Source organism: Drosophila montana, unplaced genomic scaffold (assembly GCF_035044405.1).
Source record: "Drosophila montana isolate Dmon_TW-CO22-7 unplaced genomic scaffold, ASM3504440v1 contig_920_1, whole genome shotgun sequence".
Taxonomy (NCBI): domain Eukaryota; kingdom Metazoa; phylum Arthropoda; class Insecta; order Diptera; family Drosophilidae; genus Drosophila; species Drosophila montana.
This window is the reverse complement of record NW_026999206.1, coordinates 685,852-706,586: the sequence shown is the minus strand read 5'-3', so window position 1 is coordinate 706,586 and position 20,735 is coordinate 685,852. Positions and strand designations below refer to the sequence as shown.

Here is a 20,735-nt window from a genome sequence, read left to right as displayed (position 1 = left end):
CCGCTCTTAGGCGTGGTCAGCTCAACGTCAACTGTTCCGCTAGTTCGAACTGGACGAATCTTTGATCTATAAATCCGCTAGCCTACTCTCTCAGCACTCAATAGACTCTACAAACTCTCCCAATGCCGACATCATGCGCGAATTCATGTACATGTGTGTGATTTTCTTGTCAACACATTTGCTGCTGCTTATTAACCTCTCGTATTTCAACCTACACACACATTCAATAACCAAGTGATCAACTCACCCTTGGCAGCACAGAAAAGTGTCCTCTCAGCTCCTGTGTGGCGCACACACGCAGTCGTTGCGGCCGCACGCACGCACAGTGCACGCCCAGGTTCAATGCTGTTCCAGTTTTTTTTTCATTGAATTCAGCTTCGGTCAGGGTGACAATTGTATGCGCTTGATGGAATAGTTTTATAGCTCTGTTAACCTAATAGATGTAACAGGGAGAAAGCAGGGCTTTATGCTACAGTGTGAACTACTGAGCTGATACTATAAGTCATTTGTACTATACCCTACATTTCCAAGTATTCAAATGCACTTTTCATCGGCAGATTAAATTGGGCAAATCTTCACGATAAGCTGGGAATGGGAATACAACTGCGCTACAGTAAAAGCTCCTATAAGCGGACGCACATTGATGCTGTGTTTTAGTCCGGTTATGGGCGATGTCCGGTTATGGGAATGGGACAAAATAATGAAAAGCTTACGAAATTGATCCGGCTACTGGAGTTCTCCATTATGAGAGCTTTCACTGTGTATATAATATATTAATCTTTTATGTTAATATTAATTTAAATTTTTTCAAAATTTTCCCAATCACACAAACTAAATCCAAAAAACATATCAATGTGCCCAATAATATCAAAACCAAATCAAGATCAAAAAAAAAAAAAGAAAGAAAGAAAAGAAAAGGAAACAAAACACAATATATGTTTTTTGGATTTTAGTTGCCTACCCTGCCCATAATATTTCGGCAACCCCTGTCATATAATTTTGTTGCCGCCGACCCTCTTGAGAATTAATGAGAACCCATCGAACATGCACGAACTGTACCGAGGCTCGAATGCGCTACAGCCGTAGTTGGGCAGCAGGGTGGTTCGAGTCCACCTTCGGCTTGGACGCTTTTCGAAAAGGGTTGAACTTTGACACTTGCCTGGGGTATGCTTTATGGAACGTCTGCTGCGACCTCGACCCTCTGCACAACACACACCCTTTTTTCCTGTTTTTTTTTTCTTTCTCCATTTTACGCACTGCTACGAACGCGTTTCCAAAGCAAATATTCAACAATTACCCCCAAAATTGCAACTATTAAGAGGAATGTGCAAATGCAACCCCTAATCGCGTTAAGGGCTGTTTCGTGTATCTGCCGCTGCCTCTGCCGCTGCCTCCGCCGCTGCTTGTATGCCGCCTGCCCAGGCCATAGAAAATAAGTTGAGCCTGGACCGGAACTAACCCAAGCCGACAACGATCTTGGCTGTGGCATGATGACTTAAGGGTGGGGTGGTTGGCAAGACAGCATTGGGTTTTCTGCGAGCAAAGGCAACCCCAAAAGATCTTCGAGTGGTTCCGCACAGAGGACAGCGACTAGCCTGGACTATGATTTATCTTTTGAATATTCAATATTCCGACAACTTGATAAGCAGTAGATTTGCTCAATCAAAATGAATACATCTTAGTCAAATTATTAGGCAATAGATATACTCAAAAGCCAGCGAGTAGCGTCATGTTGTATCAAGACATCGAACCGAACCTGCTCGAACCTGCGCATTCGAACTTGATACGTACCTTAACCGAACAAACCGGAGCAGAACTATCTATGAAATATATTCAGATTAACCTCTTCGTTTTCAAAAGCAGCATTGCTGAAAGATAACCTTATTCTTAGTTTGCTTCAAATTATGAAACATGGGAAGAAATATGGTAAGAAGTAAAAATGTGACAAAGACAAGGTTCGAAACCTAGTACATGGCAGTGTTACCGTACCGAAATGTGCACTGTCCACCGAACCGGTTCACGGTTCGAATGAGCACCCAGTATACGGGTCTGGTTCATAAAACTGGCTCTCCACATCCTTAAACTTAGGCCATATTTAAAGACTTTTCCATTTGGACATGGCAGTGGAACCAAACTATCGAACCGGTTCACGGCTTGAACCAGCACCCCGTCTTCGGCTTTGGTTAGTTAAAACTAGCTCTCCACATCCTTGAACTCAGATCTTATTTCAAAACATTGTTATCTATTTTCAAAATTTGAAACAATTCCATTTCGCTTATGGGAGTAGAACCAAAATAACGAACCGGTTCACGGTTCGAACCAACGCAGTGTACTGAAAATATTGCTAGCAAGTAAATAAAAAATTTGATATCCACCTTGAATTGGCGGCCATCAAATATAGTTTTTTTTTCTTATTTTAAAGCAAAAAATTGTTCAAAAATAATTTGGTGCGGTTCGGTTTTTGGTTCACAGTGAAAAAATACTTTTGGAAATCCGGGTTGAGCCTTAACGGTTCAAGTCCTTAGCTCAAATTTGTTTACCCAAACAAATCTTCAAATTCAACAGATCAAATATTCTTTATACAGATTCATAATTTGATTTCTTTTTTGTATATTGTTTCTTATTGTCATATTTTTAAGTCAATTTTATAATACATAAATCCAAAGTAAATTTGTTTTAAAATAAATTATCCGACATTTGCTGAATCTACAAATATTGAAGTCATTTATCATTATAAATATTCTTAGTTTTTGCTTTGAATTGAAATATTGCATCAGGAATTAAAAGCAACAAAAAAATTTCCAAAGAAAGAAACGAATAAGAAAAAAAAAAAAAAATCAAAATATTGAACTTTTTTTTTAAGTATTTGATGTGTTAACGTGTTTTAAGTAAAAAAAAACTCCGAAAATGTTTTTAAAAAATCCTTAACAGAATTTGTAATATATTTTGAATGCTCATAGATTTATAAATTTATAAATTTAGATGATTTAACCAATTTGTAAGCTCAAACTCAAGAAGCTACAGAAACTTAAATCAAGTTAGTTTTTCAATTTTCCAAAAGATTTTCCACCGACATTAGGCATTTTGAAGGCAATTGGATTTTGAGCCAGGCTTAAAACTTAAACTTAAAAATTGTTGAACAAATTTCAAGTTTATGAATTACTCGAAACGATTTTAAACAGATTAATATCAACAATATTATAATTTTCCATCATATTGAAACTTTTTGTGAGAAACATTTGTATGGCCTTTTCGTTTGATAGAGCATAATATGAGCAGATCTTTGATACCAAAGTAGTCTTTAGGCATATATATTCTTGATCCGCATCAGCAGCCGAGTCGGATCGGATCTTAATATGATCGGTTGAAGGTTAAGTTCTGCTATGAACAAGTTTTTCTTCATATCATCATTTAACAACAAATCTCGTCATTTACGATTTATACTCTATTCTATATAGCTAACGGAGCAGAATCGGTTGAAACAAAAGCTTTTACGTGAAATACCTCTGCGCTTTCCCCGAAATCTTGACCAAAGTCGACTATTGCAAGCTTTACTGTGCCATATCCTTAACAGTTACGCTAAGCCGAACAGATTTGATTATCATAAATTATGGATTCTATGAAAAAGATAAACTTTTTATCCAAAAACATTTCTAAGCTTTTAGCCTTTCAGACAGAAAGGGTATCCCATCTTCGACTCGGCTAAATAGCCCTTATTCTTGATTTTCCTGATCACCGAAAGAATCGTTTATAATCTATACCATAGTGTGCATTAATATTTCTACACAAGAACTTTTCGACTGAAAACAGTCAACAATTTAAAGATTCTTTCATATTGAAACTGTTTCTGCGTGCTCCGAGATTTTTTATTGAGGATCAAATGATTTTCCTTTGGTTTTGGAGTCTATGCTAAATTATATATGTATGGGAAAAAGTAGACGCTCGGAATTTGGAGCTTACAGAAATTATGATATATTCAATTTATAATAATATAAATTATAACAAGTAAGAGGTTCTAGTCGGGAGCACCCGACTAGGGGATACCCTGAACCCTGTTAAAATGAAAGATACTTGATATATATGTATATACTATTCTGAAGCTACATGTCAAGTTTGGTGATTTTAGCTCTTATTATTTACCAAAATTGATAAAAAAACAGGATTTCGATATCGATTTTTATCGATTACTTGGAAACGGGGCAAGTTATCGAATATCAGAAACAAACTCGATCTGCGCGGGGAATAGGAGGTCCAGGAGGTACAGACGGACATGGCTAGATCGACTCGGCTGTTGATGCTGATCAAGAATATATATACTTTATGGGGTCGGAGATGCTTCCTTCTGCCTGTTACATACATTTGCACAAATACATTATACCCTGACGGTTCCTAAACAAACTTGCGTCCTGCTCTTGAAACTATCTTATCAAAACTTGGAATCGATTCGTCTTTATGTTGGAAAAGTTCGGATCGAAATAGTTTTGACAAAGCTAAAAATTCATATTTTCTAGTTGAATATTCAAATTAATTAAATTTGTTTTTTAAAATGTTAACTATATATTTTATATCGATTTATTACCCTTCTTATGTGGATGCCATGTTCAAAAATATATTTTTAAAAATAAAAAATTCTTTGAACTAGTTTAAAAAGAATTAAATCGAGATCCAATGCTGCAAACTATTTGAGATATTCAGATCCAAAATTTTAATCTGACTTTGGAAACATAGTTTGAAAATCATTTCGCTGTTTTATCTTATCTGGATATATAAAAACCGTTTCAAAATTGACAATAGATATCATTCTATGGAATATTTATCACACAATTAACAAGGCTGCAAGCCGGGTTTGAACCAAACCAGTTCGAACTCGGAACTCATTTTTTTTGCTTGACATGAGTCGAAGCTGTTCCACAAATTATTTTCGAACCCAAGCCCAAAACCCAAACATATTTCTTCAAATAATAGTTCGTCTTAAGTTGTTTTTTTTTTCATTTTTTTTAAAATGGATTTTTCATATTTTAAATATGTACAATGTATGTACATATGCACATTTTCATACAAACATATGTATGTACATATATGCATATTTGTGAGTTTAATTTGTTGGCAATACTTCATATGTATATATACATGTATGTATGTATGCATTGATGTATGTATGAAAATACATATGTATGTATGTATATATATATGTACATAGTTATGCATATATGTATGTATGTACATATGTGTGCACATATGTAGGTACATACATATGTATGTACATATATATTTATGAACAAGATGTATGTTTAATGTATGTATGTATGTATATATAATGTATGTATATATGTATGTATATATGTATCTGTAATGTACATAAGCTTCTATATACTTAGGTACACGGAGATACATATGTATGTATATACGTACATATGTATGTATGATATATGTATACATAAGTGTTTATATGCATATGTATGTATTTATATATGTATGTATGTATGCATGTATGTATGTATGTATGTATGTATGCATTTATGTATGTATGTATGTATATATGTACATATGTGTGTATATATACGTACACAGGTACATACATATATGTATATGTATTTATGTTGACATTCTTCTAGTTGGCTTACAATTAACTAAAAAGTTATGAGGCGCATTTTTAATCCACATATTTACATGAATGCATATGTACATGTATATGCAAGAATGTGTGTTAATACATGTACATATGTATGCATATATAGAAATTGATGTAGTTGATGTACATATGTATGTATGTATGGATACATGGTGCTGCTATCCAACTTGGAACAAAATGCACCAACATTTTAATTTTTGTTTTATAACATTTGAAAACTAAGATTCGAACTAAAGCCAAGCTTTGCAAACATGAAAAACCAGGTTAACGAGTAGAATTGAACCAACAACAATTGCTTTTTATCGGTTTGCAGTCTTAATAATTATTATAAGGTTTTCATATGAACATATGTACATATGTATAATTTGATGGAGATAGTGTTTGCATAAAATTCAAATCAATTCTGAATGAATCATGTCTTAATGCATATAAATTGGATTTCGTTAAGTTCAAAGCATAAACATTTCCCTTTAAATTTCGTTTAACTCGACAATATCAAATTTCTTGGTTAATTTCGATACTATATATTTAAGATATTGCGTTCCAGTTTAAGGAACACACGGAATAAGTTCTCATATTCAAAACTCATTCATTTCTAAATTGAAGATACATATAGAGTACTCTCTATGTATATAACATTCATTTTATATTCAATACCTATCCTCTATCATATATAAACTGCGCCTTTTTATACGATTTGCAATTCGCGCCGCAATACTGTAACAGTATTGCATAACGTTTGGTTGGTCGTTGGAGGCAACAACAGTTATAAAATAGAAACGTGTCGCCATTTTGATTTAACTGTCGCTGTCTAATTGCAGTTGGTATCGCGGCTGCGTCCAATACAAAATGCCGACGGCGAAAAATGGGCGCGCTGCTCGCCGGTTTTGGGGTGGGTGTCAACCGAAGCCAGCACGCTTTTGTGCAAGCGAAACAACAACAACAACAAACAGCGCTGCGCAACGAGCGCAAGCGAGACAGCCATACATATGCACAGGCACATATCGCTGTTGGTGGTGGTGGTGTGCTGCCAACTGATGGGCGGTTCCGTGGTGAGTTCAGCCTCAACATGGTGAATCGAACTGTTATACAGTTGAATTTGATCTGTGATTCGTTTGTCAATTGTGTTTTTTACTCTTTTTGAACTGCAAAATCGTTTAGCAAACATTTGGCACACATTTATTATTGCACATTTATGTGGACATAAAGACATTCAACAATGCATAGCATATTTTATGCTTATAAAGTCTAATGAAAATCACTTTAGTTAGGGGCACGAACCAATTTTAAAACATTCAAAGATTGTTTTTTGAAATGAATTTTATTGAACAACAATTTAATTAATTTAAAATAGATTTCGAATTAATACGAATTGGCTATAATTATTTTGGACTACAAATCCTGCCAAATATGTATGTATATATTTCCATGTTGTTTTCTTTCTTTTCTCTCCTTTTCTCTTTATCACTTAGGATTAAAGATCATGGAAACGTTTTTTAATAATATATAATAATAATATATGGTAGAAGTCTATACTTAGATATACAAACAAATTAATATATTTTCAATTGTAGAGTGAAGTCGAGATATCATATGTGTATATGTATATATATCTCTATATATAAAACTGTTTGTCCTGACTGACTGACTGACTGACAGGTTGGACCGTAAGAGCTAGGAAGCTGAAATTTTCACTGTAGCTACCTTATGTGATGTAGGTGCACGTTAAGACGGGGTTTCGGGAAATTCCACCAGCAAGTGTGGAAAAATCGCGAAAAACGTTTGTATGTAACTTTTTTGTTTACCATCCGATCGGCCCCAAACTAATTTTCAAGGATCTTTGTTCAAATTCATTTGAGTGGTGTTTCACACTTTTAGAAAAATCCGTTCCTCTTTGGTGGAAATGGAGGTCAAAAAATTGGTGGGTGACGTTTCGCGCTCAAATTCGTTTCCAAAGATCTATAAGAAAAATCATTTGAGACGGGTTTCACACTTTTCGCAGAATCCAAACTTCTTCGGAGGGAATGCGATTTAAAGATTTTTTGGGCGAAGTTTTATGTTGTCTCCGATTTGCTTCAAACTTATTTTCAAAGCTCTACATAAGAATGTAATGAATACGTGTTTCAGCGATTTGGGAAATTCCACTCGCAACAGTGGTAAATTGGCGGAAAACGTTTGTATGAAAGTTATTTGTTTACCGTCCGATCAGTTTCAAAATCATTTTAAATTTTTTTGAGAACATTGATTTTATAACATACTTGCCACGGGCAAGGCCGGGTTATACCCGCTAGTATATACATACATATATATACATATATATGTATATGTTCTGATTCTGAATCTACAAACTATAATTGGGGTCTCTAGGTCTTATAATCTTTGAGATTTGCTTAAAGATCCTTGGTGTAAGATCGATAATTATCGATTTTATGACAAATAGGCGCGTTATTGCAAAGTTAGATGAGCTAATATCAAACAAGTAAGAGGTTCTAGTCGGGAGCACCCGACTAGGGGATACCCTGAACCCTCTTCTTCCAACAGGCGATAGCTAAAAAAGGAAAGATACTTCATACATATATACTATTCTAGAAGCTATATGTCAAGTTTGGTGACTCTAGCTCATATTATTTACCATAATTGATCAAAAAACAGGGTTTCGATAACGATTTTTATCGATTACTTGGAAACGGAACAAGTTATCGAATATCGGAAACAAACTCGTACTAGGAGGACCTTCAGCTAAAATGTCAAGTCTCTAGCTCTTCTAGGTTCTGAGATCCTTGCGTTCATACATACGGACAGACGGACACGGCTAGATCGACTCGGACGTTGATGCTGACCAAGAATATATATACTTTATGGGATCGGAGATGCTTCCTTCTGCCTGTTACATACATTTGCACAAATACATACATAATACCCTTTTTACCCATTTTCAATGGGAGTTTTCACAAAATTATTAAACCTTATTTTACACTCATTTTCCATGGATGCGACGATTTGAATTTCAAATCTTAAGCTTTTGTTATAATAAAATTCAAAATTTGTGGCTGCTGCTGCTGTTGTTGGTGTTGTTGTTGTTGTTGTTATTATTGTTGTAGGCGAGTGAACGGCCACATGTTGCTAGCCGAAAAGAGACGCAAAGCTCGGCAACAGCTGATCGGAGCGAAGAAAGCTTTTGTTTGTGGCGCTCAGCTGGCGCTTTTGCTAGCTTTTGCGCTCTTTTTCGTCGTACGCTATGCGCCGCTTGCTCTTATTTCAGCGCTTGTCGTTTCGTTTTAGTTTTAGTTTTGTTTTGGTTGTGTTTACGATTTGCGCGAGACCAGCGACTCGACGAAACTGGACGAGTGCTCGACGCAGGCAGAATACTGGTGCAGGTGCGGTTACATATCCATATACATATATGTAAACATATATGCATAAATACATATGCATGGAAAATAACCGCAAAAGAACATATATGTGCATACGTATATACGTATATATAAATACATATACATATATACAGAGAGCGTGTATGTTCCTGCCATATTGGTGTCTTTTATATTGCCCGAGCATTAAAAGCTGCGCGCTTGTTGTTGTTGTTTTTTTTTGCGCTGCTTCTTTGCGGTTATTTTCCATAACAGACCGAACTAAAGCTCATACCAAATGCAAATTGTTGGCGCGTGCGGTGGCTGCGTGTGTGTGTGTGTGCCTGTGTGTGTGAGAGCAGTCACTCGTTTGCTTATCTGTGTGCGTGAAAGGCGCGTGTGCAACAGGTGACGCCAATAAATGCCATCTCTAGCATGCGTGCATATGTGTATGTGCATATATTTGTATATATGTATGCATAGCGAATTTAAGTATTTATAATAAAATATTGATTAAATAAACGTATTGAGATAACATAAAAGTCCAAAAATGTCGCTTATCAATAGCTGTCAAATACACACAATGCCACACGCAAGCTTTTGACGTAATCAAAGCACAAGCCCAAACGCACACACACACACACACACATATACACACAGAGGTACAGGGCATATGAAAGACGACAAATGTAAACAAAAACAAACGTGGACAACAGGGCTGATAGCTTGTCAATAATCTGTGTGGCCGAACTATGCAAACATACAAATGCTTAAAGCTTGCGCATGAAGCTGTTACGTGGCGCTGTTAACTTCATACATGTATGACACACATATCTGTGATCGACATAGACATGTGTGTAAGGCACAGACGAAACTTTATTAGCAGCTGTATTTCTTCTGCTCCGACGAACACTGTCATGCATGTTTGTCATACATTATGGTTACAATTAGCTAATCAAGTGTGACCGCCCTCTCTGTGACCGTTATCATAGATTTCATACTGCAGTGGGTGCTCATAAATTTCAAGGTTCTGATGCCAAGGTTTATTCTAATTTTTGAAAACTATCAATTTGTTGGATTGATGGGCTTTAAGACATACTAATTCTTTAGTTAAAAGTGTTGCACAGCGTAAAGCAAAAAACTATAAATGTAAAACAAACAAATTTTGTGATTAAAAGTGTTGCACAATGTAAAAAAAAAAAGGAAAGAGGACTTTATTTATAAGAACTATAGATTCTAGGGCATTTAAAAATACTGATTCGAACTCATATTTCTAAATTGGACTTAGAAAAAGTGCATGAAAATGTTCTTAAAATGAAAGCAAGCTTATGAAACAAGTGTAGGAAAGCAACTCAATGGATTTACTTGGCATGACAGATCTGGAAGATCTGGTTGATCCGGCATGTAGTTATATGCCCATGACTGAAGTTTTTGTTAACCTTCCGCTCAATTCAGTTCTCGATCACCAAACAAAAACCCACAGAGCCAGACCAGAACAATTGCAGAGGCAGGTAACTCGATGGGTCGTAAATGAGTTTATGATTATGCAGTTTTTCTTTGCCGTTTACCTTTATACCTGGAAATTTCGTGTACACACATACATACGCTTATGCATATTGACAAAGTAAACCCGGTCGCGGTCATAAAGATATTGACTTTAACAGCACTCTGCTTTTCGGCCCGGATCCGTTTCACATTCGAGATCGTGGGACAAGCTGCTCTCATTGTTTACCGTCTGTCCACACGCTCCCAACCAAATATCGACCATGCTAATTCTTCTTCTTCTTCTTATTTTCCCACTGACAGCGCACAACAAAAAAAGCTCACACATTCGTTATTTTATAATTAAACTACATTCGCATTGAGCGAGACTCGATTGTGGACACACAATTATATCTGGACGAAGTGTGAACGCCGAAATTGAAGTACAGCAGCTGAGAAAGTACCTGAAAATATCACATAAAATCAGGTAAAATCGGGTTGAAGAAAAGCTGCAGCAAGGTTTCTCAGGCAACAATTTTTCTGCTCTACAAAATAATTTTTTTTTTTCGATTCAAGGCGTCTGATTCAAAGAAAAGAGAAATATTTATTTCGAGCAGTTCTTATTTACGAGTGGCTACTGTAACACGACATTTGATTAGATTTGCTTAGCTCTTTGGGAAACTTTTGAACGCTCAGTCAGACTTGAACCGGAAGTCTATATACAACATTTTAATATTTCATTCTTCTCCGCGCTTTCCCTTCGCATAACATAGGAACTAGGACCTATTGTTGCGATAAAAAATTTTGCAGTAATTTTAAAATCGAAATGAATCTAATAAATAAGCTTACCTTTAAGGACAAATTCATATTACTTTTAACAAGCGTATTTTGATGTAGCAAAATTCATTGCTAGCTATAGGGGAACAGACAGTGAAACGTTTACGAAGCAAGAACACAAAAGGCAATACAAAAATTAAGAGATTACGCAAGAGAGATAAAGGTGGGCAAATATTGAGTTACAGACAGTGAAACGTTTACGAAGCAAGAACGCAAAAGACAATCAAAAAAATAAGTTTGTTGGTAGAGAGATAAAAGTAGGCGAGAGGTAGGTTCGTCTTGTTCCAGGCTACAAATAGTAAAACGTTAACGAACCCAAAACACAGAAGCCAATCGAAAGATAAAGGGATTGCGCGAGAGAGAGATAAAAATGGGCGAGAGGGAGAATCGTACAATTGGGGGCTACAATTAGTGAAACGTTTACGAAGGAAGAACTTAAAAGGCAATCAAAAGATTAATTTTTTTCAGTAGAGAGAGGGAGGAAAGTCGTCAAATTGTGGGTTTCTAAAAGTGGTGAAACGTTTACGAAACAAGAACACAAATGAAAAAAAGAGAATCGTAAAATTGCGGGCTACGATCAGTGAAACGTTTACGAAGAAAGAACTCAATAGGCAATCAAAAGATTAATGTTTTTCAGTAGAGAGAGGGAGGAAAGTCGTCAAATTGTGGGTTTCTAAAAGTGGTGAAACGTTTACGAAGCAAGAACACAAAAGATGAGAAGAGAATCGTCAAATTGCGGGCTACAAATAGTTTAGATGGAAATTATATTGCTTAGGTTTTCGCAACATTATTATAGTCGATATATTCTAAATCATCGCCATGCCTTATCTTTATAGAGGAAAACCTTCCCAGTTGAGCTGAGCCGCTGAATTTCTTAACGTTTGCCGCCCCGTTATACTGTGGCAGCCACCATGCGCTTCCAGGGTCTAATGCAAATGCGCAGATATGCGACAGCCGCCACCCTCAGTCAAATCGCACACACATACGCGCGCGCACACACACGCACACACACCACGCTGCGCACGCTGGCGAGCAGCGCATCGCCGCTGCCGGAACTGACACAGGTAAGAGAAACAGACAGACAGACAAAGAGAGAGAGAGAGAGCGAGAGAGAGAGAGAGAGAGTGAGGCAGAGCAAGCGAGAGGGCGGGAGGGAGCGAGAGTGTGAGTCTTGGCTCTGTGGTGAGTTGACTTTGTGGCCACCAAGGCCCAATCGCCGCTTTGCAAATGGTGGTTGCAAAATTAACCGCTATGTACAGTTGCGCACATTGCTGTGAATGGCAAACTCCGTATTTAACAAAAATAAACAACAGTCTTTTCTTAAAAGTAAACGATTAAAATATACCACTAAAAAAAAAATTTCTTTTTGAACAATATTTGTATACTTCCCCATTTTATAACGGTTTTTTCTATGGTTGCCAAATGTTATCGCAATTCCTATTGTTCAGATTTTGCTTAATTACCTGATACTAAATACTTGAATACTAAATAAAGCTTCCATTTGTGCCATAATGATAAATATGAAGTTGTTTATGATCAAAGTATAAAAAAAAAAAACGTAACTCTGGAAAGTTTAATCGAATTGAACATAAAATTGGGCGATTAGTCTGCAAATAGGGAATATTTAATATATTTAAAAGAATATTTAAAATATATAAATTCTAAAACTGAAATCCACATTTTTTTTAAGTCTAGAAACTATAAGCCCCTGTTCCCCTGTTCCCCTGTCAGTTAGTATATATATTTTCTTTTCAATTATTTGTAAATAATAAAAACAATATCAATAATAATAACATTAATAATTTTATATTAATAAGAATAAGAATAAAAATAATAATAATAATAACGAGAAAGTTAGGATATCTTTGGCACGCCGACGATTTAATACACAGAATATTTGACGTACAAAAATTAATTTTTCGACCGATTCTTCCTTTATAGCTATATACTATTGTAGTGCGATCTGGATATGATTTTTGCAATATATTAAAAAAAATATATATAATTAATATAATTAAAACTCAAATAAAAGTTCGGACGGATAGACGGAGTTAACTATATCAACTCGTCTGTTGATGCTGATATAGAATATATATATATATAGTTTATGGGGTCTCTTTCTATGCGTTACACATTTCATGACATAATTATAATGCTCTCCACAAGGGCATGGAAAAAATAATAATAATATAATACCAATAATCACAATTTTCAATAAACAAAAAAAAAATGTAGAAAATGTTTACCAAACTACAGAAAAACTTTCTAAAGATTACCTTTTTTCAAACGGCAAAAAGAATATTTTTAGAATCAAAATTTGTTTCAAAAAAGTAAAAAATGCTTTCAAAAATATCGAAAACATATTTGCTAAATGGTAGACAAAAAATACTAGAACGAAAAAGTTTTTGAAACTGGAAGAAAATATTCTCAAAAAAAGTAAATTCTATTTAAAAAAAAAAAACAAACATTTACCGGGAAATTAAGAAAAAGGAGTTTTGAGTTCAGATTTGATACAGAATTCGAACCCCCTCGAGCCAGGCATAGTTTAGACTTTGGGGTTAAGATTCGACTTAAGATTCGACACCGAAGTTCGATGCGCTTCTTCGATTTTTATTAAGTTTTCCCATTTTCCCACCGCAGATCTCGGACCATGTGCAGCGCGGCAACTACGCAGAGCTGAACGACAAGGATGTGTCGCAGTTTGAGCAGCTGCTGGGCAAGAATCATGTGCTCACCGAGGATCTGGAGGGCTACAATATATGCTTTCTAAAGCGCATACGCGGTGAGTGTCCCGAGCAAAAGCGTCTAACGCCGAACAACTCTCATTTGTGTCGCCTTCCAAATGTGTTCCAGGCAACAGCAAGCTGGTCCTCAAGCCGGGCAGCACGGCGGAGGTGGCCGCCATATTGCGCTACTGCAATGAGCGTCGGCTGGCGGTGGTGCCGCAGGGTGGCAACACTGGCCTGGTGGGCGGCTCGGTGCCCATTTGCGATGAGATCGTGCTGTCGCTGCAGCGCCTGAACAAGGTGCTCTCCGTGGACGAGGTGACGGGCATTGCCATTGTCGAGGCCGGCTGCATTCTGGAGAACTTTGATCAGCGTGCCCGGGATGTGGGTCTGACCGTGCCTTTGGATTTGGGCGCCAAGGCCAGTTGCCATATTGGCGGCAATGTGTCCACCAATGCCGGCGGCGTGCGTGTCGTACGCTATGGCAATCTGCATGGCTCTGTGCTGGGCGTGGAGGCGGTGCTGGCCAACGGTCAGGTGCTCGATCTGATGTCCAATTTCAAGAAGGACAACACCGGCTATCATATGAAGCATCTGTTCATTGGCTCCGAGGGCACGCTGGGCGTCGTTACCAAGCTGTCCATGCTGTGTCCACATGTCTCCAAGGCGGTAAATGTCGCCTTTATTGGACTCAATTCGTTTGAGGATGTGCTCAAGACATTTGTCAGCGCCAAACGCAATCTGGGCGAGATTCTCAGCTCGTGTGAGCTCATCGATGAGCTGGCCCTCAACACGGCGCTAACCCAGTTCAAGTTTCTTAAGTAAGTGAAAGTGCTCGACAAGATACCCTGTACCCAGACAGATACCCTGTACCCTGTACCCAGACATCATCTATCCTCACCAAAAAACATTTTTTAATATCTTCGGCCTTTATTGTCCGATCGCTTTGCAATTTTCAGTGCTAACAGACTAATTCAATTCTTCTTTTCAATTTTGGGGAGAATTTTAGAGAAGGTATCCAAAAAAAATGAAATGTCTTTGCCCTGTGTTACTTAACAAGAACCTAAATTACAAATTTGGTGTCTCTAGCTCTTAAAGTTCTCGAGATATGCTTAAAAACAGGGGCTAGGCAGTTGATTATATAACAATGTTGGGCAAACGACAAAAGTTATCGATAATTTGTCAAAGCTTTGGCGGGCGTATGGTAATCGAGAACTTATAAACCCAATTTTGTGCCTGTAGCTCTTCGAATTTTCAAGTTCGATGCGACTGGGCTCTTAAGCTGACCTTTTACTTTTTACTAAGGAAACCTCCCCCTTCTTGTTCTCACAGTGTAATAAAGATTTGAACATTCAACCCTTAGCTCGCCCATCTCTGGCTATCCCTTCTACATGCTCATCGAGACCTCGGGCAGCAATGGCGCGCATGACGAGGAGAAGATCAATCAGTTCATAAGCGAGGGCATGGAACGTGGCGAAATATTGGATGGCACCGTCACTGGGGAGCCCGGCAAGGTGCAGGAGATTTGGAAAATTCGCGAAATGGTGCCGCTGGGCCTCATCGAGAAGAGCTTCTGCTTCAAGTATGACATTTCGCTGCCGCTGCGCGATTTCTATGGCATTGTGGACGTCATGCGGGAGCGATGCGGTCCTCTGGCCACAGTCGTGTGCGGCTATGGCCATCTGGGCGACTCCAATCTGCATCTGAACGTGTCCTGTGAGCAGTTCAACGAGGCCATCTACAAGCGTGTCGAGCCATTTGTCTACGAGTACACATCCAAGTTGAAGGGCAGCATCAGTGCCGAGCATGGCATCGGTTTTCTCAAAAAGGATTATCTGCATTATTCCAAGAATCCGGTGGCCATTGACTGGATGCGCGACATGAAGAAAATGTTTGATCCCAACGGCATACTCAATCCCTACAAAATGCTTAATTAAAAGCAGCACTACCTCACAATACATATATACGGTTATTTTTTTTTTGTCTCTTATAATCATATTGTTACAAATGTAAAGTGTAAAGCTTCCAATAAATGTGCATTTACTTGTTTGTGTATTAAATTCAAGCGTTTCAAGCATTTCATCATACATTCCGCTGCAGTTATCGCCTATCGATCGCCGAGTTATCGGTTAGAGCTGGACTAGAGGGCGGCTCAAGGTGGTGTCAAAAATGTTGTTTGTCTTCTGTTTTGTTGTTGCTTGCTGCTCGCATTTGTCATTGCATTGGCTTGATCGTGCAAAAAGCTTTGAGCCGTTAGAGATGGGCGCGGCGCAAACTTTTGTCACGCACGACACGCAGCAAGACAGGCAAATTAACTGTTTTTTTTTCGCTTACAAACTTTAAAAGTAATTTTGCGGATAAAAGTCAAACGTTTTAAATTGAAAATAATTTAACAATAAATATTTATAGTAGAATAATAACGTGCTAAAAAGTCTTGTGGAAACTTAATTATTTTTATCAACATAAAATGAGTTTACTTTGTAAAGTGCAGCTACATATATTTAATTAAAGTCTTTTTTGCTTAAATCACATAAATGAATAAATTGTAATTCGAGTTTCGTCAATTGCATTACCCACACAAACTAAACACTCGCATATTCGTGCCTGCAGCCCTGCGTCTGCGTGACACGCTTCAAGCACGATACGCGCTCAGTTCTAGCGGAAAGCTTTTCGGCTTTTTGGCATTTATCGTTTTTGCTTTGCGCATCGTGCGTCAGTTTCAGTCGGCGAACGCAAACGGCCAGAAGGCGGCAGCGCAGTGAAAGTGACAAAGGCGATAATAAAACGAGTTATTCGCGTAAAATTCACAACTAATAACCTTTTTTTTTACATAAATCATTTAGTAATAAAAAAAAAAAAGAAAGACAAATATGAGCGGGTAAGCAAATTTCACTGTCAATTTGCCCGATTTTGTTTTGCAACGTGTCAATGTTGTTTTTGTTTTGTATTTTTGTAAATGCAGCAAAGCTGATATTGCACTCATCGGCCTGGCCGTAATGGGTCAAAATCTCATACTGAACATGGACGAGAAGGGCTTCGTGGTCTGCGCATATAATCGCACCGTCTCGAAGGTACAAGACTTTCTAAACAACGAGGCCAAAGGCACCAAAGTGATTGGCGCCGAGTCATTGAAGGACATGGTCGACAAACTGAAAAGGCCACGCAAAGTCATGCTGCTTGTCAAGGGTAAGTTGTGTGTTGTTGTTGTTGTTGTTGTCATTGCTGCTGTAATATTGTGGAGTGGCGTGCAGTGATCGCGCTATGTGTCTGTGTGTGTGTGTGTGTGGAAGTCAAAGCAAAGTCATGCACACAAAAATTGCATAGCTTTTCGTTTTGTTGCGGCCTGTCAAAAAACAGCGGGAGAGCATTTGGCTGCGTGTGTGTGTGAGAGAGAGAAAGAGAGTGCAAATATAATTTACTATTTGTTTTTGTTTACCTATAACGATATGCACGCTATCGATTAATAGTGCTTATTCGGTTAGTTATCGCTTAAGCTCAATACGCAGCTTAATGCTGCCAAACTAGTACAAACAAACAAGTCGGTAAATTCCTGCTAGGCCGAGTGTTTACATTTTGCATGGCAACTGAAGCAGCATACAGGGCCTTTTTAGTTCCTTCACGCCGGATAACCATTCTCTTACACACACACACACACTCACTCCAAAGGCAGTGACATTCAATATATGTAGGTCATATAAAACAAACACGACTCAACAGGTGCTTAGCACTTGGGTCAAGATCAATGCCCGCGATAAGGTTTTGCCGTCAGGCTATCAAATGCTATCAAAACTTGTTGTAATTATCTCACTAAAGCGCAGAAACTCGCGACTTTGGGCTGACCTTAAGTCAAGGTCGACTTTAACACAGGCAGTGCAGCTGCAACTAGAGATGGACGCGTGACAATACACTTGAGTAAAAAAAAAACGAAGCAAATTCTACTGTTGTTCGAAAAAAAAGAAACATTTTCAAAAAAGCGCTTTAAAATATCAATAAAATAAATAAATAAATAAAATAAAATTAACCTTGTACGAAAATTAAAAAGTTGTGTATCGCGGTTCGCAGCACTAATTGAGCCACAGCACAACACTAGATTAGCCTTAGTATTTATTTAGACAATGTGGACCGATGTTGCACGATAGTATTTGGCCTTACAGGCATTTCGTGAGTGCAGCATACTTGCCTTTCAGCACACGCCCATCTCTGGCATTGACTTTCAAAACAATCAAAAAAACACTTGGCCTTGTCTAATCACACATTACGTTCTTTTTCTCGGCAGCTGGCAGTGCTGTGGATGATTTTATAGAGCAACTAGTGCCGCTGCTGTCGCCGGGCGATGTTATCATCGACGGTGGCAACTCTGAGTATCAGGACACATCGCGCCGCTGCGATGAGCTGCAAAAGCTGGGTCTGCTCTATGTGGGTTCCGGTGTTAGCGGCGGCGAGGAGGGCGCACGACATGGACCGTCGCTGATGCCGGGCGGTCATGCCGCCGCATGGCCACTGATCAAACCCATCTTTCAGGCCATATGCGCCAAGGCCGATGGCGAGCCGTGCTGCGAGTGGGTGGGCGATGGCGGCGCCGGTCATTTCGTCAAAATGGTGCACAATGGCATCGAGTATGGCGACATGCAGCTTATCTGTGAGGCATATCACATTATGAAGAGTCTGGGCCTCACAGCGCCGCAAATGTCTGAGGCATTTGGCCAATGGAATGGCGCCGAGCTGGACTCGTTTCTCATTGAAATTACACGGGATATTTTGCAGTACAACGACAGCGAGGGCTATCTGCTGGAGCGCATACGTGACACCGCCGGTCAAAAGGGCACCGGCAAGTGGACAGCAATTGCGGCACTGCAATATGGTGTGCCCGTCACGCTAATCGGCGAGGCGGTCTTCTCGCGCTGCCTTTCCGCGCTCAAGGATGAGCGGGTGCGCGCCAGCAGCGTGCTGAAGGGACCCGGCTGCAAGCCGAGCGTGCCGGATTTGAAAAAGTTCCTCAATAGCCTCAAATACGCGCTGTACTGTGCCAAGATTGTCAGCTATGCGCAGGGCTTTATGCTGATGCGGGAGGCGGCCAGCGAGAATAGCTGGAGCTTAAATTATGGCGGCATTGCGCTCATGTGGCGCGGCGGCTGCATCATACGCAGCGTATTCCTGGGCAACATCAAGGATGCGTATACACGCCAGCCGACACTACCCAATCTGCTGCTCGACGATTTCTTCAAGCGCGCCATTGAGAGCGGACAGGACTCGTGGCGTCAGGTGGTGGCCAATGCTTTCCTCTGGGGCATACCCGTGCCGGCGCTATCTACGGCGCTCAGTTTCTACGATGGATATCGGACGGCCAAGCTGCCGGCGAATCTGTTGCAGGCACAGCGTGATTATTTTGGCGCCCACACATACGAGCTGCTGGGCAAGGAGGGGCAATTCCATCATACCAACTGGACGGGCACAGGCGGCAATGTTTCGGCAAGCACCTATCAGGCATAGATATACATAACACACATTCCATATCTACAGTTTGTATACTCTTATATCAATAGGCTGGCCTCTTTTTTCTATTCTATTTCTATTCTATTTTCATTTTTCTATTGCTTTTTTTATGTTTTCGTTTCAAGTACTTTAAGGCAGTACTTAATTATACAATAATGTAATTAAAGTATATGTACACGTATATAATTTCATTGTAATTAATATATTATTAAACTGGTGTTTTTTTTCTCTACAATCTTCAGTGATTGATTTGATTTGGTTTTTTTCGGCGGCAACTAACATGAACATAACAAAAACAGCAAAAAGCAACATTCAAATTTAACGAGTCTTTCGAGTTTTAGGCCGCCCGCGCCGGCTATTGTCCAGGTGCCATTTGCCTTTGTATGTGTGTGTTTGAGTGGATGATAGAGATGCAACTTTTTAGTCGTCTGATGGCCGCAGCGTCTTTGTTTGCTCGATAACCAGCTTATCCGTTGTGTAAAGATGACCGATAATTACCTATAAGGGGAGAGGGTGTTAATTAAATACAATCCTGATATCGTATTGTTATCGTTAGCAACGCTGACGTCAAAAGTGACGTGCTGCAGTGCGATAACAATTAGGCAATTGGCCATGTAAATTGGTCTGTGTGCGTGTGTGCTTGTGTGCATGTGCTCACATGTACAGCTGTTTTCCCAATTTTATGACCCGGCACAAGCTCACCTGTCGACGAATCAACTCCAAACTTTGCTTGGCATTTGCCATATGCCGATCGATTTCCTTGAAATCATTTACCATCCTATTGGCCCGAAATGTGTCGCGTATCTTACGTAGCGCATACATTCTGTCCACAAAAAAAAATATTTATACATAATTGACACAATTTGCTGTTATGTTAAGCTATTTCACAATACACACGCACCTAAAGTTGTAGGAGGGCAGCTTCTCGGATTCACGCAACAAATTCCGATACAATGTAATTGCCTGGCGACGTGTCGACATCTTTGTATTTGTTGTGTGTGGACAACAAGAAATATATATTATTTAAAGTTGATTTTAATTGATAATAATCGTATTGATTATTTTTGTTGAAAAGTACAATCTAGTGATGTTAACAAATAAAAAGCAAAACAACGGCTTATCGATTACTATCTGTTTATAAATTGAGCGTATTGCACTTGATATATCGATAACAATATGTCTACGGTTTTCAGTAATTAATAAATACTGATTATA

The 20,735-nt window shown here is 38.7% G+C and overlaps 3 protein-coding genes across 4 annotated transcripts; 2 read left to right on the top strand and 1 right to left on the bottom strand.

The window, feature by feature from the left end:
* Positions 1-8,902: 8,902 nt before the first annotated feature.
* On the top strand, positions 8,903-16,087 carry D2hgdh (D-2-hydroxyglutaric acid dehydrogenase). Of its 2 annotated transcripts, XM_064699418.1 has the most exons (6): positions 8,903-9,009; positions 10,789-10,951; positions 12,138-12,365; positions 13,942-14,083; positions 14,155-14,848; positions 15,391-16,087. In XM_064699418.1, exons 3-6 carry the CDS (start codon positions 12,213-12,215, stop codon positions 15,962-15,964), a joined length of 1,563 nt encoding a protein of 520 aa, XP_064555488.1. In that variant the 5' UTR covers positions 8,903-9,009; positions 10,789-10,951; positions 12,138-12,212; the 3' UTR covers positions 15,965-16,087. The 2 variants fall into 2 exon arrangements, with proteins under 2 accessions (XP_064555488.1, XP_064555489.1); XM_064699419.1 differs by lacking the exon at positions 10,789-10,951 and having other exon boundaries at positions 8,914-9,009.
* Positions 16,088-16,743: 656 nt separating this feature from the next.
* On the top strand, positions 16,744-19,755 carry Pgd (phosphogluconate dehydrogenase). The gene is made up of 3 exons (XM_064699423.1): positions 16,744-16,905; positions 16,990-17,213; positions 18,304-19,755. Exons 1-3 carry the CDS (start codon positions 16,898-16,900, stop codon positions 19,515-19,517), a joined length of 1,446 nt encoding a protein of 481 aa, XP_064555493.1. The 5' UTR covers positions 16,744-16,897; the 3' UTR covers positions 19,518-19,755.
* On the bottom strand, positions 19,682-20,619 carry bcn92 (LYR motif-containing protein bcn92). The gene is made up of 3 exons (XM_064699448.1): positions 20,422-20,619; positions 20,223-20,343; positions 19,682-20,018 (listed from the first exon to the last, which is right to left on the bottom strand). Exons 1-3 carry the CDS (start codon positions 20,499-20,501, stop codon positions 19,941-19,943), a joined length of 279 nt encoding a protein of 92 aa, XP_064555518.1. The 5' UTR covers positions 20,502-20,619; the 3' UTR covers positions 19,682-19,940.
* Positions 20,620-20,735: the final 116 nt, after the last annotated feature.

What these genes read in the sequence shown, in the direction of transcription:
- Pgd (XM_064699423.1), top strand. An exon ending in AGTCATGCTGCTTGTCAAGG is followed by an intron (nt 17,214 to 18,303) that starts GTAAGTTGTGTG and finishes TTTTCTCGGCAG; the next exon opens with CTGGCAGTGCTGTGGATGAT.
- bcn92 (XM_064699448.1), bottom strand. Translation starts at nt 20,501, where the DNA reads ATGTCGACACGTCGCCAGGCAATTACATTGTATCGGAATTTGTTGCGT. An exon ending in CTGCCCTCCTACAACTTTAG is followed by an intron (nt 20,344 to 20,421) that starts GTGCGTGTGTAT and finishes TTTTGTGGACAG; the next exon opens with AATGTATGCGCTACGTAAGA. An exon ending in TGGAGTTGATTCGTCGACAG is followed by an intron (nt 20,019 to 20,222) that starts GTGAGCTTGTGC and finishes CTCCCCTTATAG; the next exon opens with GTAATTATCGGTCATCTTTA.
- D2hgdh (XM_064699418.1), top strand. Translation starts at nt 12,213, where the DNA reads ATGCGCTTCCAGGGTCTAATGCAAATGCGCAGATATGCGACAGCCGCC. An exon ending in CTTTCTAAAGCGCATACGCG is followed by an intron (nt 14,084 to 14,154) that starts GTGAGTGTCCCG and finishes AATGTGTTCCAG; the next exon opens with GCAACAGCAAGCTGGTCCTC. An exon ending in ACCCAGTTCAAGTTTCTTAA is followed by an intron (nt 14,849 to 15,390) that starts GTAAGTGAAAGT and finishes TTCAACCCTTAG; the next exon opens with CTCGCCCATCTCTGGCTATC.